The sequence below is a fragment of the Microtus pennsylvanicus genome, chromosome 3, assembly GCF_037038515.1.
Source record: "Microtus pennsylvanicus isolate mMicPen1 chromosome 3, mMicPen1.hap1, whole genome shotgun sequence".
Lineage (NCBI taxonomy): Eukaryota > Metazoa > Chordata > Mammalia > Rodentia > Cricetidae > Microtus > Microtus pennsylvanicus.
In genome coordinates, this window is record NC_134581.1 from 37,700,109 (window position 1) to 37,715,840 (window position 15,732).

The following is a 15,732-nucleotide window of genomic DNA, read 5'->3' on the forward strand; positions in this document are numbered from 1 at the left end:
TGGTATAGAAACAGTAGTCACTGCGGAAACATCACCACTGTCCATCTCCAGAAGGTTTTGTCATCAAATACTGAAACTCTATACCCATGCTCTTTAAGAATTCCCCAATTCCTCCCTCCAAGGAATGTAACTACTCTTCTACTTTCTGTCAATTATTTCTAACCAATTAGTTTTAATAGATGATCACTCTTCTGGCTCTTTCACTTAAACAACAATATAAGCTAATGTTTATTAACTTTAAGTGTCGGGTCCTCCATGCTCTGCTTTAGGAGTTACACATGTAATTAACATAACCTTAACAACCATTCTAGCAGCAGGCAGTGTGATTTCTCCATTTGTTACATGATGAAATGGGTACAAAGAGCTCATGTAACCTGCCAAAGATCACACAGCTGGTGAATCACACAGCCAAGAATCACCTCCATGAAGCCTCTCTAAAAGACTCATGTTCACACTGCGTTCACAGGTACTATACAGTAATATCAGTAACTTGGTACCTTATTTTGTTGTCAAATGGTAAATCACATATAAGCAAAATCTTTGTTAGTTTACAACAATTACAATACATTCTAAGTACCTCACACTGCTATACTGATTATTCAGAAAATTCACTTTTCCAAATGAATAGCATATTAACAATGGAAACAAAGCTACTCACAAATAGAAAGTAAGTTCCATCATAAGACAAGTTGTACCAGACTACACAAACTGGATCCTTGGCCTCCCCCCCCCCCCCAGAATAGGTGGGAGACACTCTAATCAAGAGACAGAGTTTCCTAAGAATGGACAGGTTCTAACGACCTTTCTCAAGAACTTGATACTGTGAAAGCAAAGGCTATGATAGTGACTGCACCTTAACACATGTCACCACAGAGCATGCTCATCAAACCTGTAGGTTTTGAAGAGGAGTACTGAGTCCTTGCTGCTGCTGCTGCTGCTGCTGCTGCTGCTGCTGCTGCTGCTGCTGCAGGCAAGCAGGCTGGCTGTAAGGTGTCGATAATGGGCAGGAAGGCAGAAAGTCCTTCTTCACAACTGGAGTCCTAAAACTGGAGAAGATTTTTATTTTTTAATATAAAAATATTAACAAGTTAAAAGGATACTTTTAAGTCTTTATATACTCTAAAAAGAGTCACATAAACCTAAAATTGCCATATTAGCTAGCTTTTTTCATAAGAGCCAATAATTATATTTTCTATTTATGGCATATTACCTACTTTTCATAATAGCTAATATTTATATTCTACTTATATCACCACCAGACATTTAATTTGGTGAAAATTATTCTGAAATCAATTTTCATCCCCTAAAAAGAAATCCTTGTTAATAAAATAAGCAAAATGGAATTAAAAATAAGGAGTAAGGAGAATTCTATAATAGTTTAGTTAAGGCAAAGGTCTGACCACAGATTTTAGAACTGGTTTTAAATAATAATGTTCTATGACAGCCTGCTGGAAATATCTGAGAGCCAGTTATATTACCAAAGGTGTTTGGTCTTCCAGCTTGTGTGTCTATTCAGCACACACCCACATTTTGTTCCTTTGTTTGCTGTTATATCTCCAATATCGGTAACAGTAATTGGTACAAAAGAATTCTAAAAATATGAACAATAAATAATGGGGGCTAGAAAGATGGCTCAGAGGGTAAGGCTGTGCAAGCACAAGGACCTGAGTCAGAATCACCAACACCCACGTGAAAAGTTGGGCATGGCTATGTGCAGGACCGTAACCCTAAAGTGTGCGGGCCGGAGGCACAAATACTACTAAGGCTTGCTAGCTGCCAGCCTAGCCCCAGGTTCCATGAGAGATCCCATCTAAGGGGAATAAGGTAGAGAGTGACACCCCACTCTGGCCTGCAGGCACATGTACGTGCAACTGTGCATACATGTGCGATACAGCACACACACACACACACACACACACACACACACACACACACACACACACACACATCTTAAGAAATGCATTATTATTTTAGATAGCAATCATTCTTTGAAATGTCCTACACGAAATAAAATGAGGCAAATAATAAAATTGTATTACATAGATAAGAAACTGGTTATAAGAAGGACAGTTCCAATTAGGATAAAAAAATAACATTCTGAAAATAAAAAGTCAAAGGCTTTTTATTGTAGAATTATGTTATCCCTTAAAAACATTAAAAACATAGCCAACAGTTGAAGGCCATTTCTTTTCTCTGAAATGCCATTCATTTTCTGTTGCAAAACCTTTATTTCCCCTTTTCATCAGCTCTGACCATCCAATATCCTAACACATCCCTCATTCCCAAGGCCTGCATCTTTGAGTACTTTCCAAACCATGTAAATTATACACCTGAACTCTTTTAGGAGCTATCCCATTCCAATCACCACTCCCTACAGAAATATTTATCCCTTTATCCATTCTAAGAATGCTAAACTTCCTGTAAAACATGGTCTCAATCAGAAAGCTATACATGTTGAAAAGAGACTGTGCACTCAGATTTCCAACCTCTAACAAATATTACAATATCATATAGACTACTTCTACAACAGTTCTTAAAAGCAGAATCATTTGGTGGCGCACGCCTTTAATCCCAGCACTTGGGAGGCAGAGGCAGAGGCAGAGGCAGAGGGATCTCTGTGAGTTCGAGGCTAGCCTGGTCTACAAGAGCTAGTTCCAGGACAGGCTCTAAAGCTACAGAGAAACCCTGTCTCGGAAAAAAAACAAAAAACAAAACAGCAACAAAAACAAACCAAAAAAATCAACAACAACAACAAAAACCAAGCCAAACCAAACCAAACCAAAAAAAAAAAACCCCAGAATAATTATACACCAAGATAATACACGTGGGGTCTAGAGAGATGGCTCAGAGGTTAAGAGCACTGTCTGTTCTTCCAAAGGACCCGTGTTCAATTCCCAGCACCCACATGACAGCTAACAACCGTCTGTAACTCCAGTTTCTGGGATCTGATACCTTCACACCAATCCACATAAAATAAAATTAAACAAATTTTAAAAAAAGATAATACACGTGTAACCATAACCACTTTCCTGTTTGCATTTTACAGGTGACAAAAACTGGTGTTGAGAAAAACAGTAATTTCAAAGTGTCTAAAATAAGAAAGCAGGTTCAAGCAAGTTCAGTTTGGTTCCAAATTGTGTCTTATTTCTCTTTACGACCTTGCATTCTGAGCTTGATGCAAAGGTAATTACCAGCTCATGTAATCACCCATGGAATTACTACTGGGTGTCTCACAGACAGACTTCGGATCAATCCATTTAGGAACTGACATCGGAGGCGACTGCTTTGAAACTGGTAAGGCAAGCTGCTCAACAGTGGGACACTTCTGCTAAAAGAAAAATTCCATTACTTAAGAGTTTTCAAATTAGACAATGAGATAACAGCTTAACAAATAAAACCTTTATAATTGTAAAAATATGAAAACCAAATCATGATAAAACAGGTGGGCATATGTGTATGTTCATGTACATATATGCAGGAGTTTATGCACATGTACAGATAGAACTCACTGGTCAACTGAGAGTGTTCTTCAGACAAAGTCTCGATCTAGGACCCGAGGCGAGGCTAATCTAAGAGCCTCAGGTCCTAGGCCCCACCTGTCTCGTCTCCCTACACGCACATGCCAGCACCCCACGTGCTTTACACTGACGCTCAGGATCAAACTCAGGGCCCCACCTGTCTCCGTCTCCCTACACGCACATGCCAGCACCCCACGTGCTTTACACTGACGCTCAGGATCAAACTCAGGGCCCCGCACTTGTGCAGCAAGTACTGACTAAGCTACGGCCCACCCAATTTCCAGTTAAATTTTATTACAGTTCTTTTATTCCAAACTCTTAATCCTAATATACTCTACTCAAACTGGTTATATGTCAGAAAGGCACACATTACTTAACAAAACAAGACCCAGCATCTTCATTGTATCAGAACTATTAAGCTTTAGACCTTGACACCTCATTATAGAAGAATCACAATGGATAAATCTATTCTACTTTTAATTTTAAAAATGGCTAAAAGACCTCTCTCCTTAGAATATTTTCACCTTTGTTTAAGACCTCCTCGTGTATAAACAGGAGTGCGGACATGTACACTGGGATTAGTGATGAGTATGTGAGGAAGAAACTGCTTATGTAAGTTACTGAGCAATGGAATGTTAAAGACAGTGATGCAGTGGGCTGCGTGCCCTTGGTATTTTGGAAGTAAGGTAGTGAGCACGCAAGTATATGTGGCTGCCATGAAGGAATGATTATTAGAGAGGAGTTACGAATGTGAAGGCCAGCTATCAGACAGATGATGTATGGGATGGGTGTAGAAGCCAGGAGAAATTAGGAAGCTGCTGGCTTTTCTATGATCCAGAGTCCACTATTAGTTTTGTTGTGGACCAGTCTTCTTAATTTGCAGGTCACGATCCCTTTGACAAACCTCTATTTTCAAAATATCTACACTGCGACTCCTAACAGTGGCAAAATTACAGTTATGAAGTGGCAATGAAATACTTTAATGGTCAGGTGATGTGGGAGTGTCATATATCAATCTGTTGATTTCATTGGTTAAGCAATAAAGAAACTGCTTGGCCCTCATAGGTTAAAACATAGGTGGGAGGAGTAAACAGAACAGAATGCTAGGAGGAAGAGGAAGTGAGCTCAGACTCGACAGCTCTCCTCTCGGGGGCAGATGCCTCTGAGAGTCGCCATGCTCCCGGCTCCTGGGCAGACACATGCGATGAAGCTCCGACCCAGGATGGACATAGGCTAGAATCTTCCTGGTAAGAGCACCTAGCTGTGCTACATAGAATATTAGAAATGGGCTAGTCCAGGTGCGAGAGTTAGCCTAGAAGAGGCTAGATAGAAATGGGCCAAGCAGTGTTTAAAAGAATACAGTTTCCGTGTAATTATTTCGGGTAAAGCTAGCTGTGCGGGTGGCCGGGTGCCGGGGACGCAGCCCCGCCGCTCCTATTTCAACAGTCAGGGGTCACCACAGCATGAGGAACTGTATTAAAGGGTCACAGCATTAGGAAGGGTGAGAACCACTGTTCTAGACAGTCTCAGTATGTAGCCCTGGCTAGACTGGAGCTCACAGAGATCTCCGGGAAGATCCAATGGCTCTAGCTTTCATGAAAACCTGCATTTAGGGGGCTGGAGAGATGGCTCAGAGGTTAAGAGCACTAGCTACTCTTCCAAGGTCCTGAGTTCAATTCCTAGCAACCACATGGCGGCTCACAACCATCTGTAATGAGATCTGTCACCCTTTTCTGGTGTGCAGGCATACATGGAGGCAGAATGTTGTATACATAATAAATAAATAAATCTTTAAAAAAATAAACCTGCATTTACAGGCACATACCCACACATACAAAAAACTAACAAAACTACAAGTCTATTAGTAAACTGACAAAACCAGAACTTATCCTGACATGTACTCTTACTGAACCTATAGCTGTACAGTATTCTGAAAAAATAACATCTTGTAAACAAGTGACTCCACTAAATATGGCATCAACACTTTAAGACGCAGTACCCCACATTCCACCAAGCTTCAGACAGGTATTACTAAAGACAGTATGTCCTTTAAGGGAGCACATTACCTCTTTCTGAGTCTTAGGGGTAGCATCCGGAATGTGCCACTGGCTCTGGCTCATGCTCTCAGACTTTCGTGTGGACTGCCATGGTTTGTGCTTTCTTTCTGCAATCTCTGATTCTTGACGCACTTTAGTTTCTGAAATTTTATTGTTATTAAAAATCAGTATTTGATGATAAAAATAATTAAGGCCAGGCACGGTGGCATCTGCCTGTAGTTTCAGCTACTCAGGAGGCTGCGGTAGGAGAGATCACTTGAACCAGGGTGTTTGATGTAGGCCCATCTTTCTACATGGTGTGACAGCCAAGTTCTCGGGCCATAGTTGGGGTCCAAAGCAATCACACCCTCTAGACAGGCTGTCTCTACCTAACAAAGGCTCAGAACATACTGCTCCTTCTTTGTTATTATGTAGATAGCCTGAGAAGAGGGGTAGATTCCAAGCTAGTGACCAAGGAACAGTCCTGCTACCCCTGGAAAGAGAATGTTAGTTAATGAACTTCCCCCTTAGTTTACCTTGGGGAATAAAAGGTGTTTGAAAAATAAACGCAGGTGATCCTCAGGAATGAATGAAGCCTGAGACTCCTTTCCCATATTGCTGTGTGAACTGTGTCTCAATTATTCCCACTCCTCCACCCCGGTCCAGAGAGGGAAAAGCAGTTTATGTTGGGGCATCGGACCCTGACAGTTTGAAACCACCTTGGGCAGTACACCAAGACCCCATCTCAAAATAAAACAAAATAAACCCTAAATACATAAGTAAGTGCAAGCAATAAGAAGGTGATATAAACTATGCTTCATTTTCATTCTGGAAAAAACAAAACAAAACAAAAACAAAAAAGGGGAAAAGGGAGGAAAGAAGGAGTCAGGTTTACAAAAACTGCAAGGCAATAACTTCCCTAAATAGTTTTGAAAGTTTAATTGGAAACCATACCAGATTAAAGTGTTTCTGCTTTTTAATAAATAAATTAAAAATTTTAAGTGTGCATATTAAAGTCTTACTAATAAAGAGAAACTAACAAACTACTGTTCTTAGACCTCCATTTTAATACAGGTTTTATTTTACTAGCTTTTAATTGACTGTCTTAAAGGCCTAAAAACAAAAATGCCAATAACATATTCACAATTCAATAAATACCAAAATTCTAAGCTCTAAGCAAAATATTAACAATTAATGAATGACCTAATAAATTATATTAAAATATAATTCATTCCTTAAAATCCCAAAAAATCAGTGTACCTTGCTATAATCAAAAAGAAATATGACTAACTCAACAAAAGGTCCTTTAACAAAATCAATGTTGAACCACACACATACAAAAAAATATTAATAATCTACATCTAAAATAGAGCTTACAGAATTAGATAATAAACAACAATCAAAATCTATGACAGCTATAATTTCAAGAGTTAAAATACTAAAAATGTCCCCTTACAATAGAGACAAAAAAATTATCTCTCCTAGCAATAATAAACTGGACCTCTTAGATGCTGCAAAATAACCAAGAAAATGAAAAGGATCAGAAAAAAAAGTTACTTATTTTCAAAGATGATTGTGTACCTACAAAACCCCACAAACTAAGCACTGACACATGCCTATAATTTCAGCCCTTAGTAGATGGAGGCAGGAGAATTATGAGTTTGAAGCTACACAGCCTAGCATGAGACTTTGTCTCAGAAAAGAACAAATAAAACAAACAAGTATTCTAAAAAACAAGACTTCTAAAGAATACATAGGGAAATTATTAGACTTGTTCAGTGAATGTAGAAATGGCAATATATCTATGTTAAAAAAAAATAATTTTGTATACCAACAATAAAGTTGAACACGAAAACTTTGCAAAGCAAAAGATATCAGCTTTCCTAGGGGTTAGGGATAGGTTCACCACAGCATATACAAGAGCTCTAGAGAACATAGTTCTCTCAGTGTAGTAAGTGAACAAAAACAAGCCAGTCTAGTGGGTTGAAAAGCTGATGAAGGAAGAGGACAATAGATCTCTAAAATCTTTACAGGTTCAACTGCTTCTCAATCAAACTTCCATTTTTCAAAGGATGGGTACTAATGCATAACTCCTAGTATTTTCATGGAAATTCAAAATGCTAGTAAGAACTGAAACAATCCTAAAGAAAACAACAAAAACATACACGCTAGCACTAACAGATGTGACATCAAGACTCACTATAATAAAGACAAAGTAACTATGAAACAAAGACAAAAATCCGAAACCACACACCAACATACAATCACCTAAGTTTCCAGACAGAGAAGAGAGGGTCTTCAAAATAGCTCTGGGTCAAACTGACATTTGTATGAGAAAAATCAAGAACAAATCTTTACACTTTATCTTATACATGTGCATTCATGTTCATATTAAATTCAAGCAAAACTGAGTCAAATATGAAAGATAAAATGATTACCTAAAATCTGTAAATATGTTTAGGATACTGCATAGACCTTGTTTAAAATAAAAGAAAGTACAAGAACAAAGACTGGTAAGGAAGAATGCACAGAAATTCAGAATTCCATTTCATCAAATTAGCTACCAGATGAGCAGGCCTATTTGATAAAGATGATTTTCCCAATGGTATCAAAAGACAAGAAAATATGAAATATAGCTTCAAACAAAGAGCAAAGCTAGGAATCTGTTCCCCATCCACTCAAGCAAAGAATAAGAAGACTGCTCTAAGGATGAAACACTGCTTGGGAAAGAGGCTCTTCTGCGTGCCATGAGCTGTTGCGGGCCATGACTCCAATACGGCAGATGGCAACTGGTAATTCAGATGTCACCCGCCAGACGAATTATTCTCTGATGGAGAGAACCCCAGCTGCTTCTGTCTATAAAATCACATGTGCAAAAATAGCTATGGAATCTCCCCATTACCATGCATTTTCATGTAATTTGTACATGTTAACCTCATGACTACATCTCAATCTTATGGGCATGTATATCTGTGAACAGTCAGGAAGATGACTTCTCATTAAGCTATATAATTTTGATGAACAGAAATACACTAGGATATGCTTCATAACTAGATCTACTGTTCCACCAGGACTGTAAGACACTTAGAAGCCTGTTTTGTTTCATTACCCAGACTAACATGAGAAAACAACAGTTTCTCCCCAGTCTAAGACAAGCTACATATATTTAGCTGATTTAATACCTCAGAACAATTTCAAACCAGACTGTCTCTGTAAACAGACTGTAAGTTAAACACTTTACAGATATGCACAAGGACAGAATTACAGGTGTCTACAGGTTATTAGCACAAAGCAACCTAAAACACTATGCCAATTTCTCTTACTAAACCTGGCTCATAAAGGACCCACTCCCTGCACAAATTCCTCAGCAGCTTGTCTTACTGGGTACTATGCCCCTGGCCTCAGGTCACAGCCTCTGCACCAGGAACCTTGAAGCTGGGTGTTGCCATGGTTACTAACTTCCCTCGGATGCAGCTTTTGTAGCCTTTTATATTGAAAGAAGTTTGTTGTTGACCGTGTGCATATATATGCTATGTGAACGAAGGAGCTAGGGAAGGATCAGAATGAGAAAACTGGAACTGAAGAAGGAGAACTGGAAAGAATAAAGTGCTTGACCCTCAGATTGTGGATGTGAATCTTTTCCTTCAGATAGACAGGACATTTTTCTAAATCCCTGCTGCTCTGAATACATTTTTTCTGCAATCCTGGGTGCAGCCCAGGGAGCTGGTCTCACAGGCTACAGTACCTGGGACATTGGACCATGAAAGCACCAGGCAAACATTAGGGCAAGTCCCACTTGTCTTCAAAGTCCCTCCTCATCTCTACAAGGGGAGAGGAAAACACTGAAACCTCTGACTGGACTCTGGGCTTCCCATGAACATTAAAATATTATCCTCAGCTCTTACCACAGCTTCAGAAAAGCATTAGAACACACTCAAAGTCACCCGGTGAGCCTGCTCCTCCCGAGAGCAGCTGCTTACTTTGGAGTGTAAGCACGTCACTCAAGTTACCTAGTCTTACTGCCCACTCTACCCATCTGCCTTCAATTCAGCCTATTTGTCTGCCTAACCTATTCTCCCGTATCTGAGCTCTATTACCGTGAGCTGCCACTTATATGCAAATGGGGTTTCAAATTTCGTCTCTTTCATATATTCTTCCATATTTTCCCTAATTCAAATTAGGTTCCTAAAATTCTCTTTCTCCTAAATTCTCATAGCATTTTACTTGCATCTCTCCTAAAATCTGTACATTTTATTCACATTATGCATCACCTATTCTACATACACCCTATAATTGATTTGAAATTTTGGGACCCCATTCCTAAAATTATTGGATCCCTAGAACATTTATTACAGTACCTACATAGTGGAAAATCAAAGTATCACTTAAAATAAAAATGAGATTGGGCTGTGATATAGAAGTTCCTTTTATGTCCTTTGATAAAAATAGCAGCCAAATCAACTAAAAGAAATAACTAAGTTATTTTATTTCTATTATATTGTCTCTCCTCTCTTCTTTTAATGCACGCTCTAGAAAAATAGCTTCCTCCCCTATAAGATTCAATACTATTCATGCACTCTGTAAAAAAATTAAGATGGAAAATAAAGGAAGACAGAGTTTTGTACCACAAATAGGTTGTTAATATTTTCTCAAGCTATGCACACTTGGGTATCCATGAACACATGAAAATCTGAAAACAACTTCAGGTACCAGTGCTTGCCTTCCATTTTGTTAGATACAGGGTCTCTTCTTGTTCCATGTTGTATACATTAGAATAGATGGCCCATGAGTTGCTGGGGATTCTCCTGTCTCTGCCTTCCATCTTACCATAGGACCACTGGAGTTACAGACCTATACTACCAAATTCAGCTTTATGTGGGTTCTGGAGATCTGAATTCAGTCCTCGTGCATACATGGCAAACACTTTACCCACAGAGCCATCTCCCCAATCTATGTGCTTTATTCTTTGATACTTTCAAACATATAGAGAATGAATCATTTTCATGCTATGGTTACCTTCTCTTATCTTTCTCTCTCCCCAACTGAAAGCCTTTTTATTCCCAAAAAGTCCCCCTCTGACTTTCATGTCCCTCTTTTGTAACAGCTCACTGAGTTTAATCAAGGTTGCTTACATGAGAACTTACCTTCCAATTTTGTTAGAAGACTTGATTCAGTTTTACTCTTCAAGATTACTAAATCAGAAATAAGCTCAGAACTTTTTTCATTGGACACCAGAGAGTCTTTGAAATGGACACTTTGAATGGGCTACACAAAAAGCACAGAAAGATTTCAAGTAAGATAACAATACTATAAATAACAGTACTTCTAATTTGTCCTACTGTTCAATAGAATAAAGCTTTATCTATGTGAAATGACTGTAAAAGTTTATCTCATATTTGAGTAGGCTTACAAACTCAGAAAATATTAATTTTCTCAATTACTGATTAAACATCAGAACAGACATAACCATTAACTTGGTTAATTTGCTTTTTCAGTGGACACATTAATATTACTTAATTATTACACTATATTTCACCCAACAAAGAAAGGGTTGGAAGGTTTATATCCACCATAGAATAAGTCTGATGACAAGAGAAAACATAATTATCTTGTTTACATTACTATACTTTTTATTTAGTTTGTGTTTATGGGTGGTGCAGTGCTGGGAAATGAGCCCAGAGCCTCACAAACAGCAGCAAAGTGCTCTACCACTGAGCCAAAACCCTGCTCTGATTTTACTGTATCACTAAGGAACAGCACTAATAAAAATTAGCACTTGCATAACCTCAATACAGTCTTTTTATATAATTAAGTACCATTCCCTAAAAATAGAGAAAATTAATATTTCAAAGCATAAGACCATTAAAGCTTGCAATGCTGAAAATTTATACTACAACGCCAGGGATTTAAGTCAAGTATGCTAAGAATATTAAAACCCCTAGAAATCACTGTATCTGGAGCTAGTCACTTCTTTGTAAAGTTAACGAAGGTGGAGCAGGGCAGATTAACTTTGACACTTATGTTCTCACCTCTGTACCAACATGGGCTCTGATTTTAAAGATGTTTTGAGTCATAAGATAAAACAGTAATAAACAAAACCTAGTGAATAGCTCCATGTTGATTCCTAGACCCAGGCAATCCACTTAAACATCAGTGTACCTCATGGTTCTTCTAAAAGATGGTTGACACTTGCTCGAACAACTTAATGTTTGAGCGACAGTCCAGGACTTGTGTGTCACCTCCCAGGGTGGTCTCAAACCTCCTGTGGCTTCACCAATACACTGGAGATAGATAAACACTAGACCCTTTCCCTAAAGAAAGCTTTGTAACTTTTAGTCCTGGAACCTTTACTTCACATTCACTTAAAACTGAAATACCTTTAAAGTTCTCAATTCACAGGAATCATTTCCACTTGGTTTGGATCCAGGAATAATTGAATCTCGGGAATCTGATCCGGATATCTTTCTATTACCCACAAAAAAATGGATTTTAACAGTTAACTTGAAATTGCTTCATCATTTGAAAATTGGTTTTAAATACACATATTTGATACTACACACTTTGAATTGGAAGCATCTGTTTAAGAGGCATCTTTAAGAGTGACATAATTCTAAAACAAAGGTGACTATGCTTAAAAATTAGGTGCTGGGCAATGACAAAATTGATGAAGAGATAGGTGATTGCCAATGTCTTCATTACCTAATAAGTCACAGCTGGAGTTCAGATAAGAATGTGGGAAAGGAAAAGTACGTAGGCTTTTCAGACTGCACAGAGATCAAGGATAAGAACACACAGTGAGCTGCCATGTGGACCTCTATAATCTGGCATACAGTCTTCTGTAAAAAGTATCAAAACCTGGCTGAATGAGGGATGGGGAGAATTTTAAAAAAAAAATACATTTTTAGAGTGGGAGAAAATCTGCATGCTTCAACTAGGTATTTGAAATGGAGGCGCAAGATAAACTAACAGGGATATGCACCTTGAATGCAGGTACCCTTTTAACTATCACCATTTACTCAAAGTCTAAATATAACAAGGCCTCAACTATTGAAGGTACCAACTAAAATAGTTGTTTCTCAATCTTACTAGCACCTACCACACATCCAGCATATTCACATTTCTTACATGGGAGCAAACACTAAAGCTGAGAGTAGGGGAGTATACCACATGCCATGAACGACATTTCATTCCTGAAGATGGAGTCTTACGATGTTGCCCAGGGTAAACCCCCACCCCCACTCCAACCTCTTGATTTAAAGACTCCCCTGGCTCAGCCACCCTGCTAGCTGGGGTTACAGGTCTGCGCCACTGTACTCAGCAGTCCATTAACGAGGGCCCTAGGCTCAAGCAATCCCTAGAACTACAAAGAAAAATAAACTTACCATAATCACTACTACTCAGAAAAAAAAAGAAAGATGTTCTCACATCAGTCTTTAAATATAAACAAAATTTAAAATTCCAAACATACCTTTTTGAAAAATTTGGCACAGCTGAACCATCTGTCTTCACATGATAATCTGGGCTATTCAGAAGGTTAACCGGGACTCTTCCAAAGGGACATGACTAGAAAAGATTTGAAAGATTAAGAAACCAATGAATCCACACAAAGAATTCACTAAGCATTGCCTTGCTCAGAGGAGACCAAAAATGACTTACCGGTTTAGCTTTGTTAGTTTGTTTTAAGGGATTTCGATGACTTATTTCTGCATCTTGTGGAGGTATGTTCTCTCTGAATAGAAAGAAAATAGCTGTGATTTTTCAGAGACTATTATGAATATGTATCTTCATTTTACTGCTAAACATAGTTACTACACTTGCATGAAATATATATATATGTATATATAAATAATATATATTCATATGTATATGTGGATATATAAAAGATAACCATGTAAAGAGCTGAATTCATCATCTTACCCATATAAAATCCTGGCTATAGCAGGCTGTCCTCTGGAATCACAACTCATGTTCCTATTCTGTAGATTTCCAATGGAACTAGAGAACGATTCTTGGGCAGTTAGTACTGTAGATGCTGTAAAAATTTCACAATTATTATTAAATTTACAAAAAAAGTAATCTTATAAACAGGAATATTTTAAAAGACAACTTATAATAGGTAAGAGCCTCATGCAAGGTATGGAAGCACAATGCCATCAATACATTCTTTTACATGGCTTTATCCCCAGGGTAAAAGTATATCTTTACTTCTAAATAAGTGCAACTTTCTTACTTGGACCAAGTCATTTTAAAGGAGTTACCAACACAAGTTTATGCAGGAAGGACCTTTGTTTCTGAATATCTTACCTCTTATACACCTACAATCTAACTTTAGGTTTTAAGTACTATATCTAAACGATTTTTTTGGGTCATCTTTAAAGAATTCAGAATCCTGATTTTACTCCAGCAAACCATAGTACACACTGACAGTCACCTGATAAACTCTTCTTGTCCTCCTCTGACAGTAGCTGCTTTTTCTGAAGGTGTAAGTTGCGTATGGCGATCTCCAGCATCTGCAGCGGCACTGCTCCGCTTTCTACAGCTTTATGAAGAAGCTGTTCGCTTTTTTTAAGATTGCCTAAGACAGGAAAAAATAACTGATTTGATCCAGCACTTTTCACCCTCCATCTCCAGCTGCTTATTTACTCATTAGTGCCTAGGGGGTGGGGAGCAGACTGACTCACATTATTGCACAGGCAAACAAATAAGCATTTCTCATTTCTCGTACATATTCTCAATTCCTCCATACCAATTCCTGTCCATCACTGAAACACCATTTACAAGTTTAATAAATTAACAAAAAAAACCACCAAACCCAACTACAGCAATTAGAAACATCTCAACCATTCTATGTAGTACAGTAGTACTAGTAACAGTCATTTGTTATAACAAACTATTCATTGTAACATTTAGTCATCAAGACTAAAAATTTGTTAAAGCCTCTTCTTTACATAAAAAGAAGGGCAAAGGGCTAACATTCGCTGTTAGACTAATCTACATACAACTGCCAAAATACAAAATAACCAAGAAAGATTATATACAACTGTAGAGGTTAACAAATTTTCTTTCAAATGCAAATTTATCCCTAATATTTGATAAATATTCAATGTGTACATCATGGATCACACAGGATGTTATCAACAACAACAGAACCCATGGGCTATAGTGCTATGAAGTGGTCCTTAGAGAATATAAAGTACGGAAAACACTTCAAAATATCACTATTGGAAAAGACTTTCTGAAAGGAGTCCCAGATCTTGGAGAAATGAGGCCAAATTGGCAAATGAGACCTCATGACATTAAAAAGTTTTCATACAACAAAGGAGATAGTTAATCAAAGTAAAGAAACCACCTGTAACATGGGAATCTTTGCGAGCTATGCATCTAATAGAGGTCTAATATCCAGAATATAAAAATACTTTAACAAAAACAACTAAGCAATAAGAAAACAAGTCAAACAATAAATAAGCTAGTGAAAAGGAAAGACAGCCGTAAAGGAAGAAATACAAGTGGTCAATAAATACACGGACGTGTTCAACTTCACTAGTCACCAGACAAACACAAATCAAACTGCATCAAGAATCCATCATATTCCAGTTCTGACTGGAGTACGTGAGTCACTAAGAATACAAACAATAAATGTAGGTGCGGAGGTGGACAAAAGAAAATTCTTATATACCACTGATGGGAATGTAAATTAGCCCAATCTTTGTGGACATCAGTACCAAGGCTTCTCAGAACACTAGAAACAGACTTAACACATGGTCCAACTATTTCCTGGGTATTCACTTACTCAAAGGACATATAACATAAAACAGAGAGACTTCACAGCAGTGTTTGCTGCAGCAGTATAGGCAAGGCTAGAGACGTAGCTCAGAGTTTAACACTTGTTCTTGTAGAGAACCAGGGTTTGGTGCACAGCACTCACAGGGTAGCCCACAACCATCTAGAACTCTGGTTTCAGGGGACCCGATGCCTTCCTCAGACTTCTATGGGTTGCAGGTATATACATGGCTCAAGAGCATACAAGCAGGCAAAACACTCATACACATAAAACAGAAAACTAGTCACAACAGTTAAGCCATGAAATCAAGATGGGTATCTAACAGAGAAATGGATGACAAAAATGTGGTATATATACCCAATGAAATTATTTTCAGCTAAAGGAAGAATGATGTTAT

The 15,732-nt window shown here is 38.1% G+C and overlaps 1 protein-coding gene across 2 annotated transcripts in view; it reads right to left on the reverse strand.

Moving 5' to 3' along the window:
* Ttk (TTK protein kinase) overlaps positions 1-15,732 on the reverse strand; it is a 44,187-nt gene that overhangs the window by 19,892 nt on the left and 8,563 nt on the right. The window contains exons 5-13 of one of the 2 annotated variants that reach the window (XM_075967735.1): positions 13,986-14,129; positions 13,472-13,586; positions 13,211-13,283; positions 13,023-13,117; positions 11,932-12,019; positions 10,699-10,819; positions 5,585-5,715; positions 3,192-3,325; positions 890-1,046 (exon numbers count right to left, since the gene is read on the reverse strand). In XM_075967735.1, the coding sequence (XP_075823850.1) occupies positions 890-1,046; positions 3,192-3,325; positions 5,585-5,715; positions 10,699-10,819; positions 11,932-12,019; positions 13,023-13,117; positions 13,211-13,283; positions 13,472-13,586; positions 13,986-14,129 (1,058 nt within the window). The remainder of the gene's footprint in view (positions 1-889; positions 1,047-3,191; positions 3,326-5,584; positions 5,716-10,698; positions 10,820-11,931; positions 12,020-13,022; positions 13,118-13,210; positions 13,284-13,471; positions 13,587-13,985; positions 14,130-15,732) is intronic. The other variant, XM_075967736.1, reaches the window with a different exon arrangement.